General features: G+C 42.5%; 1 protein-coding gene across 1 annotated transcript in view; it reads left to right on the top strand.

Annotated features, from left to right (window-relative positions):
- Reln (reelin) overlaps window positions 1-14,389 on the top strand; it is a 448,260-nt gene that overhangs the window by 401,185 nt on the left and 32,686 nt on the right. Inside the window, exons 47-51 of the mRNA XM_051152119.1 lie at window positions 2,618-2,758; window positions 3,999-4,176; window positions 6,128-6,321; window positions 8,703-8,959; window positions 13,410-13,564. Of these exons, the coding sequence (XP_051008076.1) occupies window positions 2,618-2,758; window positions 3,999-4,176; window positions 6,128-6,321; window positions 8,703-8,959; window positions 13,410-13,564 (925 nt within the window). The remainder of the gene's footprint in view (window positions 1-2,617; window positions 2,759-3,998; window positions 4,177-6,127; window positions 6,322-8,702; window positions 8,960-13,409; window positions 13,565-14,389) is intronic.

Below are 14,389 nucleotides of genomic sequence, written 5' to 3'. Positions count from 1 at the left end.
GCATGTAGTTACCAGATATCGCTCTTCCTAAGAATATAAAACCACTGCATTTCAAAAGGAGGGGGTGGGGGCTCAGACATTGTCATATTTGACCTCCTTATTGTGTTTAAGCATTTACTTGCTCACCATGAACATAGACCTCTCTGGTGCCAGAGTACAAATTAGAGCACTCACTTCTCCTTAGACCCATTGGCCAACTCCAGTTTTAGTACAGTCTTCGCATGGCCTCCCACTGGTTCCTTTTCTGTGGAACTCCAGAGAGAGTGGCAGAGACTGAAAAAGGCCGGGTTGGAAGTCTCCACAAAAGCTGTCACCTCCAGCAATTCATCTGGCTCTTAAATCTCCTGTTCAGAGGCTGCCCAGACTGTGACTGAACAAAACCAGTGATCAAAAAGCCACCACCTGCTAGGCAGCCTGTGCCACCTCTCAGCTCTTCTTCTCTGACAGCCATCAAACTACTGTCCCTGCACAACTGACAACTGACCCCTGTTCCTCCACCACCACCCTGTAATGTGTCTTTTATTTGCTTTTTCCAGGAACCTTTATTGCTGTCAGCTTAATATTCTTTTAGAAGATGTTTATGAAATCCCATTTATAAGTGCCACAGACGATGAGATGATAAATAGGGAGGATAATCTAACCAAAAAAAAAAAAAAACCCAGCTTAAAAATGGACACTTTATAAGGTGACAAGGGCTCTGGTGAAACAGATGCATCATGTTGGCGGGTGGGGGGGGCAGAGAAAACATTTATTACTTATTATCTATAAGCTCTGAGGACACAAAACAATATCCCCCACCTTTCAGAAAATTTGTAGTTAAAAACAAAAGACAGAATAAATATGTGCATGTAGGCTGCACATCGAAATGCATGGTTATGAGCTATGAAAATGTGGTGCTCCACTGCCTTACAGATGTTGTTGCAAAGAAACAGAAACAGTAGTAAGTTCAGTCATTTAAAAGAACAGAGCCACTGGGCTTCACAACACTGTTAGGGGTGGGTATCAATACAATGCTGCTCCTGTGAAAACAGAGGCCCCTGAGCATCAGCTCCCTGTGAGTACCACTCAGTAGTGAGCAAAAAGGGATCCACCCCACATGCTGCCTTACAACCTAATGTGCCAGGAAGGAAACTGGGTCTCCCCGAAACAAGCACATACGTGCTAAAATTGTGTTGGGTGCCACATAAAGAACAGGTTGTTGTGGGTCCGAATAATATGAGACAAAGGCCATTTTCAAAAGGGTAAGAAAGAAAATACCTCTTTGAGGACTAATATTTGCTGTGAGACCCTGAAGGACACACGGGGATAAACCAAGCTGAGAAAGAACCTCCCCAGGGGAGACACAAGTGAAGGAAGGTGGGAATGAGTTTGCTGTGCTCTGGAAGTTGAGAGAAGTGATGCTTAAGATGGCCAGAAGAAGGGAGAGGAGAGGAGAGAAGGGGAGGGGAGGGGAGAGGGGAGGGGAGAGGAGAGGAGGGGAGGGGAGAGGAGAGGAGAGGAGGGGAGGGGAGAGGAGAGCAGGGAGAGGAGGGGAGGGGAGAGGAGGGGAGGGGAGAGGAGAGGAGAGGAGAGGCCCCATGCAGACCCAGGTCATGGACTAGGGTTTGGGGCTTAAAGTCAATCCAATAAGAAGTGGCGGGAAATATCTGAGCCGAGACACTTCTCTGGGGGTGTGGGAGCAGGACAGCAAGAACAGTGGAAAAAGAAGTTTGTGCCAGGATGCTCAGGACACTTATTGGACTAAGCTGTTTTTCAGAATGAATAATCTTAGTTCCGGCCTGTTCTTTTTTCATTATTAATTTTATGTATTTTCAATTCGAAAATATAAGACTTTTGCTGTTATTTCATCGTTTTCCCTTCCTGAAAACAGATATTCTCCAATCAAAATATTAAGTATTTTAGTATAAAATATGCATGGTTCAATAAAACATAAATTATTTCCTCTGCAAGTTTTTAAATGTTTGCGCGAGGCCCAGGTATTGTTTGGGTTTTACTGCCATCTAGTGTCTCTGAATGTGTTGTGTTTGTGACGCTGAACAAGACCTCTCCCGACCGTGAAGGAGGAAGTCCACTTCTGCATCTGGAATGGAGAACTTCTGAGTCACTTTCACTTATTTCACTTTTTAATCAACAAAAAAAAGGGGGGGCTTGCTTTATTTATTACCCCATCTCTCCTCTTGACACAGCCGTCTTGGGTTTTATTACTCTCTGTTCTATGTTTATCCTATCCCCTACAGGGATGCTGAGTGAGGTCGAGCAGGGGGGGAGCATGGACCGCACCCCACATCCTGCCTAACGTTAAAGGCAGGATGGTTACAGCTGCTCAAGGGCACGCATCCTTCTCCCTGCTGTCTCTGTACAATGGTTCCATGCAGAACTCAGCCATTTAGTGTCCCTTGAGGCTCCTACCTTTAGTATTAGATTTAGCCTCTGATGTAGCCTTCCTTTCCAAGAAACAGAAAGATCCCCGGGGGGGGGGGGGGGGGGACAAAGTGCATGCTGAATCTATTTGTTCAGCTTAGTTTTGTTAACTAGAGATGTGTATGGGCTATTGCAATGATGAATCCATTTTCTTCCCACTGCACTCTCATTGTAAATCTCTTCCTCTTCTTCCAAGGTCTCAAGCCACTCGTTTCCGCTGGCATCAACCAGCGCCTTTTGACAAGCAGCAGACGTGGGCAATAGATAATGTCTATATTGGGGACGGCTGCCTAGATATGTGCAGTGGCCATGGGAGGTGCATCCAGGGAAGCTGTGTGTAAGTTGGAATATTTCTTGTGTCTAAATATCTTGATTCATAGTCCATCCAGGGGTGGGGGTTCTAAGCCATTTTTTTTTTTACATCACTCCCAAGTTACCTTAGCTTTTGCATGTTCCTGAAATGTGATATTGAGCTAACAGTGGAATTGATGGCTATTATAACTACACTCTTACTTAATGATTAGCGCCTGAACAGCAGCTACACTGTCAGGAGAAAGCTGAGTTATAATTAACTATATTCATTTTTCTTCTGTTTCTGTGATACTTTTGTGCTTTGAAAAAGGAAGGCTTCAGGAGTTCAATATAGTCTCACCAAAAATAATATATCATGTTAAGTATGGATGGGAGTAAGCACATGCATTTGTTGAGGTTTAGTGGATAATTCTCTTGTTGTTTGCATAATAAAGTATAGACATGTCTGGTCAATTACCAGGCATATTTGACAGAGAACCCACTATGTCACCCTCATAGGTCTTCACCATCTTTGGGAGATTCTACATTTAACACATTTGGAGAGATGTGTGTTCATGTATACACATACACACGTGAATGTGTGCACTTGTGCGCACACGCGCGTGCGCGCACACACACACACCACAGCCTTTTGTGCTTCACTTTCTAAGATTGTACCATTTGATTGGTTGGTGTAGAGGCGTTAATAGAGAGCTCACACGCTCTTCTCCACTGTTCTCCATACCCATGGGGAATCTGGCCTTGATAAACGGTTGTATCTCATCTCCAAGATGACTCTGAAGAGCCCTGGGCAGCCTCCCAGGCCTGTCCTGAACAGAAAGCTGAGAACTCCGTTCAGGGGTGCCAGTGACTGACTATCTGAAGCATCGTCTGCTGTGTAGCACACAGCCACGTGGTCCTTAAATGGCTGGAAGCTTCTGTTTAAAAGAACAATTTGCTGTATTATCACCAGCCAGCAGTTTGGTTTGGCAGCTGCAGTCCACTGCTGTTCATGTGAGTCAGAACTTCAGTACATCGTTTAAAGTCATTTCTTTCCCGCCATCTGCAACCACGAGTCACTGCTTAGGAAAGCCTAGAGCCAGCTAACTCACAGCCTGACTCTAAGCTTGTTAAGGAGAGCAGGTGATCTATGGCCAAGCCTGCGGCTCTGTGGAGAGCAGTGACCCCTTGTGATCCTAGACTAGGAAAGGCTGGCTTGTATAACACGGGAATGCCCAGGGGCTTTCTTTGCTGTTGACTGTGCCTTTCCGTTTTTCCACACCTAGCTGTGATGAGCAGTGGGGAGGCCTGTACTGCGATGAGCCTGAAGCCGCCCTCCCTACCCAGCTCAAAGACAACTTCAACCGAGCTCCCTCCAGCCAGAACTGGCTGACCGTGAATGGTGGCAAGCTGAGTACTGTGTGCGGGGCTGTGGCCTCGGGACTGGCTCTCCATTTCAGCGGGGTAAGAGTTGGGCTGACTGGTTACTCATTTCTCCACCCTCTAAGGCTCCCACAAGTCCCAGAGCCTCTTTAGACGGTTAACAAATCAGGACGCAGTTACACAAATCCGACAATGTTGTTGTCCAGCGTTTCCCTACCAGAAACTTGAGTTGAGACCATTTAAAGATGCAGCTTGTGTCAGCCCAGGGAATGTTTAAGGACACGTTCTTAAAGGACTCTTGTAGATTTCCGTCCTGAGAAAGGGGCACCTGTACAGTGTGTGGGTGTGTTTGGGGAAGGGGGCTCCATTCAGATGAGGCTCTAATTGAAAACGCTTGAGCTCACAATACATTTGGGATTAAAAAGTCAAAACTCTAGGAAATGAGTGTCAGTGTTTCTTGAATGTACTAACAACAACTGATCCTTTTATAAATCATTCCAGAAAAAGTAACTTGTCAGTAGTTACTGAACATTTGTATTTATAGCATATTATTTTGTGTGACAGAAGCAATATTGGAAAGCTTCCCTTGGAAAAATATATAAGCATTCTATTTTTCTTGCCAAATCTTACCTTTTTAAAAGCATAATTTTCTAGTATCATGATTAAATACACAAATTAATTTTTTTTAAAAAATCAATTCATAGTCAACTCTTTTTTAACTGTTCTCTAACATGGAGTTTATATTGGTGCTAATGAAGTATTCATATATTATTTATATCCAATATTTTATTACCCAGGAACAACAAAGTGCATATGTCATAGTGATTTTCTCATGATCGACACTAAGAACGTACATTCAAGCTACTCTTCTATGGCAGGTAGAAGTGAGAGTGGCCGAGGCTTCTACACATGTTCAACTAGCTATGAATATTTAAATAAATAGTATTTGAGATTGGGGCAAGATGGCTCAATCAGTACATTCCTGTTGTGCATAAAGACTTGGGTCCCCGACATTCATGTAAAATCCAGTCATGGTAGAGTGTGTTACCCTAGTGCAGGGTGTAGTGGTGCATTGGGCATGGGAAGTGGAAGCAGCCAGCGGTCCAGAGCTCACTGGCCAGCTCGTCTACTCAATCAGTAAACTCCAGGCTCAGGGAGAGACCCTGTTTAAAAGCTGCAGTGGAAAGTGATAGAGAAAGAGACCCAACATCAACCTCTACCTCTACATGCACATGAACATGTGTGCATATGCACATGTGTGAACATGTAACCCCACGCACCCAAGTGTACATATACACACACATACAAAAAAAAAACAACCATAGACATACGCACAAATTTAAATAAGTAAATAAATGTTAAAATATTTTAAAGGGTATCACAACTATCTCATAATTAAGTTAAATATATTTTCAGTTGTAGTCATTTTAGATTTTCCTATTAAAAATAGCTATGTCTTGGGGCCAGAGAGATGGCTCAGGAGTTAAAAGCACTTGCTGCTTTTCCAGTGGGCCTGTGTTCAATTCCCAGCACCCATATAATGGGTCGCAGCTATCAGTAGCTCCAGTTCCAGGGGATCCAACACTTATACTCACACAGACATTCACACACACGTAGATAAAATTAAAAAAAATAGTTATGTCAAAATGTTACTTCATTAATAACCGGTGTTTTTAGCCAATGCTAATAGTTAAAATACATTAATAAAAATTTTGGATAGTTATTTTAATTCCAGCTTATACTTTGCTTATAAATAATATATAAAACAAACCTCCTTAGGACATATGACATAATGTAAGTATGTTAGGCCTACACTATGTCTCAAATCCTGACATTTGAAAGTTCAACAAACATGAGCTGGGCACCATGCTAGAAGCTGGTGTAGGAGAGATAATAACACAATACATTGTTTGCATTACAAAAGAAAATGATACTTTCAAAAAGACAAAACCAGAGAAAAGGCATAATCTGCAGGATCTGAAGCCAAGATTCCTTATTGCTGCTTTTTTGCTGTCCTGCTGCCTCTTCTTAGGGCTGTAGCCGATTGCTAGTCACTGTGGACCTGAACCTCACCAGCGCTGAGTTCATCCAATTTTACTTCATGTATGGATGCCTCATTACCCCGAGCAACCGAAACCAAGGGGTCCTGCTGGAGTACTCTGTCAATGGAGGCATCACATGGACCCTGCTGATGGAGATTTTCTATGACCAGTACAGCAAACCTGGGTTCGTATCCGTTTTATCTCCAATAACTAGGATATTGGGGAAAAAAAATGCTTGGGAAGGCTCCTAGTAGCCAGTCTTCAGGGACTTAGGGGACCAACAACTTACTCATCAGGAAATGACACCCCTAAGTCAGAAAGAAGCTGAGGAAGCTTTCTGGAGTACACAGTAGCTAATCAGAGTTTTTATTTTAAGAACACTTAGCTTTCACATCCAAGAATAAGATTAATTACTAGATCATAATGCCAACAGTAAATAAACTAGTGCAAAAAAACATGTTGGCTGAGTATATGATAGTTTCAGAAACATTTGGAGAAATGCAAACATTTGTTTACAAAGTATCTGACCAGTATATACCAGAAAACAGTAAGACTGGAATATCCTTAAGATGTCAAATCCTTCCTTAAAAACCTAAACAGCCATGAGATATGGATCTTTTCAAATACTGTAGAAAAAAACAAAATCAGACAAAGAGAAAAGTCAGAGGGGCTGGATGTAGTGGTGCCTGTCCGTAGTCTCCGGACTCTGTTGCCTGAGGTAGTGGTATCGTTGGAGATTATACATTGAAGGTAGATGACCTTCAAAATAGGGAGACATGAAGAAATAAAATTTGGAGATGCCTGCCTCAAAGCTGTTGGTCTCCAAACACACAGTAACACTATAATTGAGGGTGTGGGACTCACGGACTACATTTTCCTCCCCGAATGTCAACACTCACTAGTCCTTGCATGGTGAGTACATGCATCCCAGTTGGTCCCTGTCCAGACCGCAACCCACTATGCTATGCACTTGCAACCTAGAGACGACACGGAAGGGCAGCAGGATGCCTGAGCAGGTGGTTCAGCTTGCCCAGCATGTACAAGGCCCTCAACACCAAAAAGGAAAAAACCAACAAGGAAATGCCATGCCAAGAAAAGGAAAGTAATTAAACCTCTCTAATGTAAAAAGCCGAAGATTCGAGCATCTGTTATCACAGCCCTTATAGCTTTAGGATCCATCCCAAGATTAACTTGGGCAGGAACGTTAGCGCTAAGAGGCCACTTTTGAAAGACAGACAGGGGGAATGACCAGGATGAAAAAGACAATGTTTTCTGCACTGGTAGAAGACTAAGAGTTCTCTGAGCCTTGGACATTACCAAGTGTGTGGTTATATGGCTTGCTTTCAGTGAGTACTTTAGTTGTAATTGTAAGTGTATGCCTCATTTCTGCAGGCTGAGTTTGTATTGGAGCATTAAGCTGTTTGTCCTTGGTGACTAGGTCAGTGGCATGCTGAGTTTGTTAGGCCAGGTCCCCTTCAGCAGATCATCCACTGCTTTCAGTGAGCACATTAGCAAAGCACTGTCTATACCACATGACCTGATTACTCTCAGGCCAAGGCACAGACAATCCTACCGCATGCTAGTATTCGTATGCCAAGCCTGTTGCTGGCACTTAGCAGATTAAAGTGAAAAGCAAAGTGCCAAGGAGGAAAGAAGGAAGGCAGAAGCCAACCTTTACATGGCAGGAAAGATCAATAGGGTCAACACTGGATTGTATCTCTCCAAGCATGGACACTGTAGACCTCCCGTTCAGGGGATGCAGATGTCTAAGGTCCACAGGCAACTCAAGTGGACACAGCTATGGGATGCTTACATTGTTTACATTCTGTTTCTCCAGTGTAATGACTTGGAAAAGGAAGCCAGTTAATCATCCATCCATACCCAGGAATGTTATTTTAAAAGGAAAGAGTAGGGGGCAGGGCAACAGTGTTACACGCTTTTAATCCCAGCACGTGAGATCCAGAGGCAGGTGGATCTCCGAGTTGGAGGCCAGCCTGATATACAGAGTGAGTCCAGGACAGTCAGGGCTACACAGAGAAACATTGTCTCAAAAACAAAAAACCAAAAGGAAGAGTAGAGAGGTAGGAGTGTATCTGGGAGGAGCTAAGGGGAGGAGGAGAGGATAAGTATCATCAAAATACACTGTATGAAATGCAGCGCAGTGAATTCAAGTGGCTGAGTTGGTAAAAAGCTTGCTGTGTGAGCACATTAGGAACTGAGTTGAAACCCTGGTATCCATTTCAAGTCAGGTCTGGTTGTGTCCACCTGTAACCTCAGCAGAGGTAGATAGGATTCTCGGAGCTCCATAGCCAGCCAGCCAATCAGTGAACTCCAAGGGCTGTGAGGGACCCTGTCTCAAGAAAGAAAGTGGAGATCAATTGAAGAAGACACTCAACACTGACTCAGTGACCGCTCGCCTCCATTTGCCAACATGCAATTTTGCATGTGTAACTACACACACACTTCACTGCCCTAGGACATACAGTATCTTACTACTGTTTCAGATCTTCTCCTCCTAGGAAGTATTTAACGAACATTTTTCCCACCTTCATTGTTTTCTGTTAGATTCGTGAATATCCTCCTACCCCCAGATGCTAAAGAGATCGCTACTCGCTTCCGCTGGTGGCAGCCACGACACGATGGCCTGGACCAGAACGACTGGGCCATTGACAACGTCCTCATCTCAGGCTCTGCCGACCAGAGGACAGTCATGCTGGACACATTCAGCAGTGCCCCTGTGCCCCAGCATGAGCGTTCGCCCGCAGATGCTGGCCCCGTTGGGAGAATTGCTTTTGATCTGTTCATGGAGGACAAAACTTCAGGTGATTTGCTCATGAACGCTGGACAACACTACACTGAAATGCAGTTGCTTGTGTAGGGGGGTTTGTCCCACGTGAAATGGGGTCCTCTCCAGGTGTCCCAATGATGTCAAAACAGAGAGCAGCAGCATTCTTTTGTCTCTGGCAACCTTCCCGTTATTGTCTCTCATCTTTACTGTCATTCTAAGCCAGATATGTGTTTTAATAAATAGCAGTTTATTGACAGAAAAACTGGGGGGTAAGGGGGTCAGTATTTCTATGTCTCTTGTTTTCTACTTTGGATGGAAAACAACATTTCCTGGCCTCTTGTTGCTGGCGGTGTTTGGGTTAGGGTCTTACTCTGTAGTTCATGCTGTTCTAGAATTTACCAGGCTGACCTCAAACTCACAGTGATGCCCCTGCCTCTTCCTCCTGGTTTCTTTGTTAAAGGCAGAGAGCATTGTGTTTTCTACAAGTCATGCACACGCGCTGTGGCATTTATCCTTCAGCTTCCACTTGCTGCTTCTCCTTCCTCCTCAGCAGGGATAGTTCCGTGACACTGGCAAGCCATGGGGACTGCACACCAGTCTCACCCGAGCACTTTTCATTTTATAACATGATAAGTCTAAGGTGGTGCCTATATTAAGCCTGTGACGTTGCCATCCCACGCGCGTTGGCTGCAGTACATAAAACACAGTGTGGTCAGATTAAGCCAGTGATGTTTAAGTGTCTGTCACCGCCTCACACTGTAAGTCCACCCAGCAGTTACAACAGCCACTCAGACAGCAAGATGCTGTGTCTCATCCTGTTTAGCTCTAATCTCTCTGTCTCTCTGTCTCTTCCTCCTCCTCCTTCTCTCTCTCTCTCTCTCTCTCTCTCTCTCTCTCTCTCTCTCTCTCTCTCTCTCTCTCTCTCTCTCACTCACACACACACACACAGACACAAAGGTCATGGGGCCAATTTTACAATAATGACAACTTTCCAGATAAATGATGTACCTAGTGGAAAACTTAATTTAAGGAATTTTAATAACTTAAAATACTGAATTAGTGATTTTTTTTTGTAAAAGCAATAAATTATGTTCAAGTTAAGAAATTGATAAAATACAGAAAATCATGAGGATGAAAATTAGAATCACCCAGGGAATAACTAATATGAGCATTTTTAATATTATCTTAGTGCTTTACATGCCTTAAAAAATATTTTAGCAAAGCTGAGATCTCAAATTACATGTATTTTGTAGCTTGCTTTTTTCTTCCTTTAGAATTGAATGCGGGGTGTTGTTTTTGTTTTTCCTGTCCTTAAGTGTCTAAGAAGATAAATTTTTGGTAATTTTAAACTTTGTTATTCTTTATAATTTGCTATTGGTGAATATTTAGGCTAAATAGTGTTATTTTATTTGTTAGGATATCGTGTGTCACTGCAAATAATAATGAAATCCACCTTGGCAAATGGAAAAGGCTTAAAGTGTCCTCATCTTTACCAAGTGCTGTTATTTCCTAAGGTCACTGAGGCCTCGCTGGGCGTGGTGGTGCACCTGCAGTCCGTCCACTCAGGAGGCTGGGCTGGAGGGTTGTGGTTTGAGACAGGTCTGAGATACAAAGACACACTGCTTCAAAAACAAAACAGTGGAAGAGGAACGAGAGAAGGAAGAAGAAGAGGGAGGAGAAATAAGAAAATGGGGGAGAAGGAAAGGGAGGAAGAGGCAAGAAAAAAGAAGAGATGGAGGAAGAAGAGGCAAGGAGGAAGGGGAAGAAGAGGAAGTTATTATGAGAGTTGCTTTCTTAGATCTGACTCAGAACTTTGCTCCTCAGTTTTTCCCTGTGTAATAGTTTATATAAGTAAATTTATAACCAGAATAATTTAGTAATAAAAGCCTATCTAAACCGTGTGTGTGTGTGTGTGTGTGTGTGTGTGTGTGTGTGTGTGTGTGTGTGTGTGTGCTGGTTTAGTCTGGCCCTGACTGGTGATAAGTGGTTGAAGAACATACTTTTATACTTTCCAGCGCCTGCCCGTGTTGCACGGAGGCATTTCTAGAAACTGGAACATCTCCTCCAAAAGCAGCTTCTGAGAGTCCAGAGGACTCTGATGATCCTCTCATAAGGACTGCAGTGCTCTGCCATCAAACAAAGGGTGCCCGTAGGGAACTGGCTTTGAATCTCACTGGAATTTCAATGTTGGTTCACATTGATTCTGGGCACTGTATCTGTGACTCCAAATCCCTCAGATAATAGAATGACCTCTGCCTCTGCTGCATGCATGCCTGCCCCAACCCTGTAGTTGTGCCTATGTGTCTCCATCGTAGAGTGGGTCCAATTAGGAAGCTTTGCAAGTTGGACCTATGAGATCAAAGTATATCACCAACCAGATGCAACTTACATTAGTTATATTTGTAACTTTACTAGGTAACAAATACAATATAAAATTACCACTTCCCACTGGGCATAATACGCAAGACCTGCAGCCACAACACCCAGGAGGCTGAGGCAGGATGTACTCAAGCTCAAAGCTAGTCTGGAAAACATAGAGAATTATAAGCCAACATCAATAATAGACTGACTAAAATAGAGATGATAGATAGATAGATAGATAGACAGACAGACAGACAGATGGACGGAACTGAAGGAGATAGGTATCTATGTATATATAAGCATTCATATGTGCATTTGTATGTTTGGGTGGAAAGATAGGGATGCAAAACAGATTAAACACTAATAATTCATAATCCTGCTTCTTAAAGTACTTAAAGAGACTTCCAAATTTACTCCATCTTTATAGTTTTTTGCTCAGTATGTTTCCTCAAAGGTACTGTTGCTCTAGTTTAGAAAGGTTGAAATTATTTTTAAAATAGTTTTCAGAATGCTTAAATATCCATACCTAAATATTCAAGTATAAAGAACATTGGTGTGGTAAACGTGGCATTTCAGAGATAACCAAGGTGATGTTTTTGGTTTTGGTTTTTTGAGACAGGGTTTCTCTGTGTAGCCTTGGCTGCCCTGGACTTCCTTTGTAGACCAGGCTGGCCTTGAACTCACAGAGATCTGCCTGCCTCTGCCTCCCGAGTGCTGGGATTATAGGCATGTGCTACAGAGTTTCTTTTTTGCTGATGTTTTGTGTTACTGAAGCAGTCTTATGTAGCCCAGGTAGCTCAAACTTGCTATATAGCCACGGTTAGCCTCTTGATCCTGTAGCCTCTACCTTCAAGATGCTGGGATTACAGTACATACATACCACCATGCCCATTTTAACCTGTTTCCTAAATAATCTCTTTACATTACACCTTAGTTTTTGTTAAGTAAAACCTAACATTTTAGGATCCAAATGTAGTCTTATGGCAAACTATACAATGCAGAGCTTAATTTATTTCAAATACTAGCTGGGCCTCCAAAATCATTTGTTCATCCAATTAGAGTGGATGAGCAGGGTCTGGGGAAGAAGGAAACAGGGACTCGCCTACAATAGTTCTATTATGTGTGCTGAATAAATTCTAATGATCTTTTGATAACACAGTACCTATAGTTAATGATATAGTATTAAGCTGAACATGGTGGCTTCCACCTTTAATCTCAACACTCAGAAGGCAGAGACAGGAGGATCAGAATGAGTGTGAGGACACTCTGGGCTACATGATTTATCCCAGGACAGACTTGGCTATAAAATGAAACCTTATCTCCAAAAACCATAGGTAGATGATGGAGAGATGGAAGGAAGGATGGATAGATGGATGGATAGAAGGATGGATGGATGGACAGAAGGATGAAAGGAAGGATGGGTAAACATCGAACCCTTACCCAGATCTAGCAAATGGACAGGACGTTCTCCACAGCTGAGTGGAGAATGGGGTATGACTTTCACACGAACTCTGGTGCCCCATATTTGACCACATCCTCTGGATGGGGAGGCCTGGTGGCACTCAGAGGAAGGATAGCAGGCTACCAAGAAGAGACTTGATACCCTATGAGCATATACAGGGGAGGAGGTCCCCCTCAGTCACAGTCACAGGGGAGAGGAGTAAGGAGAAAGTGGGAGGGAGGGAGGAATGGGAGGATACAAGGGATGGGATAACTATTGAGATGTAATAATAATGAATTAATAAAAAATATTTTTAAAAAAGAAAGGAAGGATGGGTGGACGGACATTTTATTTTAAAATCCATTGAGGAGTTAGATGATAGTATAAGCTTGTAATCTAACACTCAAGAGACTGATAGGAGGATAAGTCCGGAGTTTGAAGCCAGCCTGAGCAGAGTGAGAGCTTGTCTTAACCATCCCACCCCTCAAAAAAATGCACTGGGTCCCTATCAGTTATTCTAATATCCATGTTATAAAATATGTTTATACTAGTGTTTATTTTATGTGACATATTATATGTAAAAGCAATTTCTGCTTAATTCTAGGACTTGGCTAACATGTGTATTGCTTTAAGTTCTTGCTAAGTCTGTCACCCAAATATTTTGTCCTTTTTTTTTTTTAAGTGAATGAGAATTGGCTGTTCCATGATGACTGTGCAGTAGAAAGATTCTGTGACTCCCCTGATGGTGTCATGATCTGTGGCAGCCACGATGGACGAGAGGTGTATGCAGTGACCCATGACCTGACTCCCACAGAAAACTGGATCATGCAATTCAAGGTGAAATTATTGTGGTCTCAATTATATAAATAACCATGTGTTAGAAATCTAACTAATTGGGACCACTGTAAAGATAAAGGTCGTCTAATGTTTCATTGACTTAATATATACTTGAAAAGATACAACTTAGCATTGAGGTAACATATAACTCAACTAAATACTGCTTAATGATTAAAAACATTGTACTTCTATACTATTTCAAGGTAAAATTTTGAAATTTGCATAAAAGCATATATTTACAATCAGAATTATATACTTACAGAACAAAATGTTGATTTAAAAATGTAAGATACTGATGACTAAGGAGGTTGAGCATTTCTTTAAGTGTTTCTCAGCCATTTGATACTCCTCTGTTGAGAATTCTGTTTAGTTCCAAGTCCCATTTCTCAATTGGGTTATTCAGTTTGGTGGTGTTTAATTTCTTGAGTTCTTTATATATTTTGGATATTAGACCTTTGTCAGATGTAGGGTTGGTGAAGATTTTTTCCCAGTCTGTAGGCTGTCGCTTTGTTCTCTTGACAGTGTCTCCTGCCTTACAGAAGCTTCTCAGCCTCATGAGGTCCCATTTATTAATGGTTGACATTAAGGCCTGAGCCGTTGGTGTTCTGTTCAGGAAGTTGTCTCCTGTGCCAATATGTTCCAGGCTCTTCCCCACTTTTTCCTCTAAGTGACTTAGTGTGTCTGGTTTTATGTTGAGGTCTTTAATCCACTTGGATTTGAGTTTTGTGCAAGGTGACAAATATGGGTCCAGTTTCATTTTTTTATACATAGACCTCCAGTTAGACCAGCACCATTTGTTGAAGATGCTATCCTTTTTCCATTGAA

This window comes from Acomys russatus, chromosome 10 (assembly GCF_903995435.1).
Source record: "Acomys russatus chromosome 10, mAcoRus1.1, whole genome shotgun sequence".
Classification (NCBI taxonomy): domain Eukaryota; kingdom Metazoa; phylum Chordata; class Mammalia; order Rodentia; family Muridae; genus Acomys; species Acomys russatus.
This window is presented reverse-complemented; position numbering and strand designations above follow the sequence as displayed.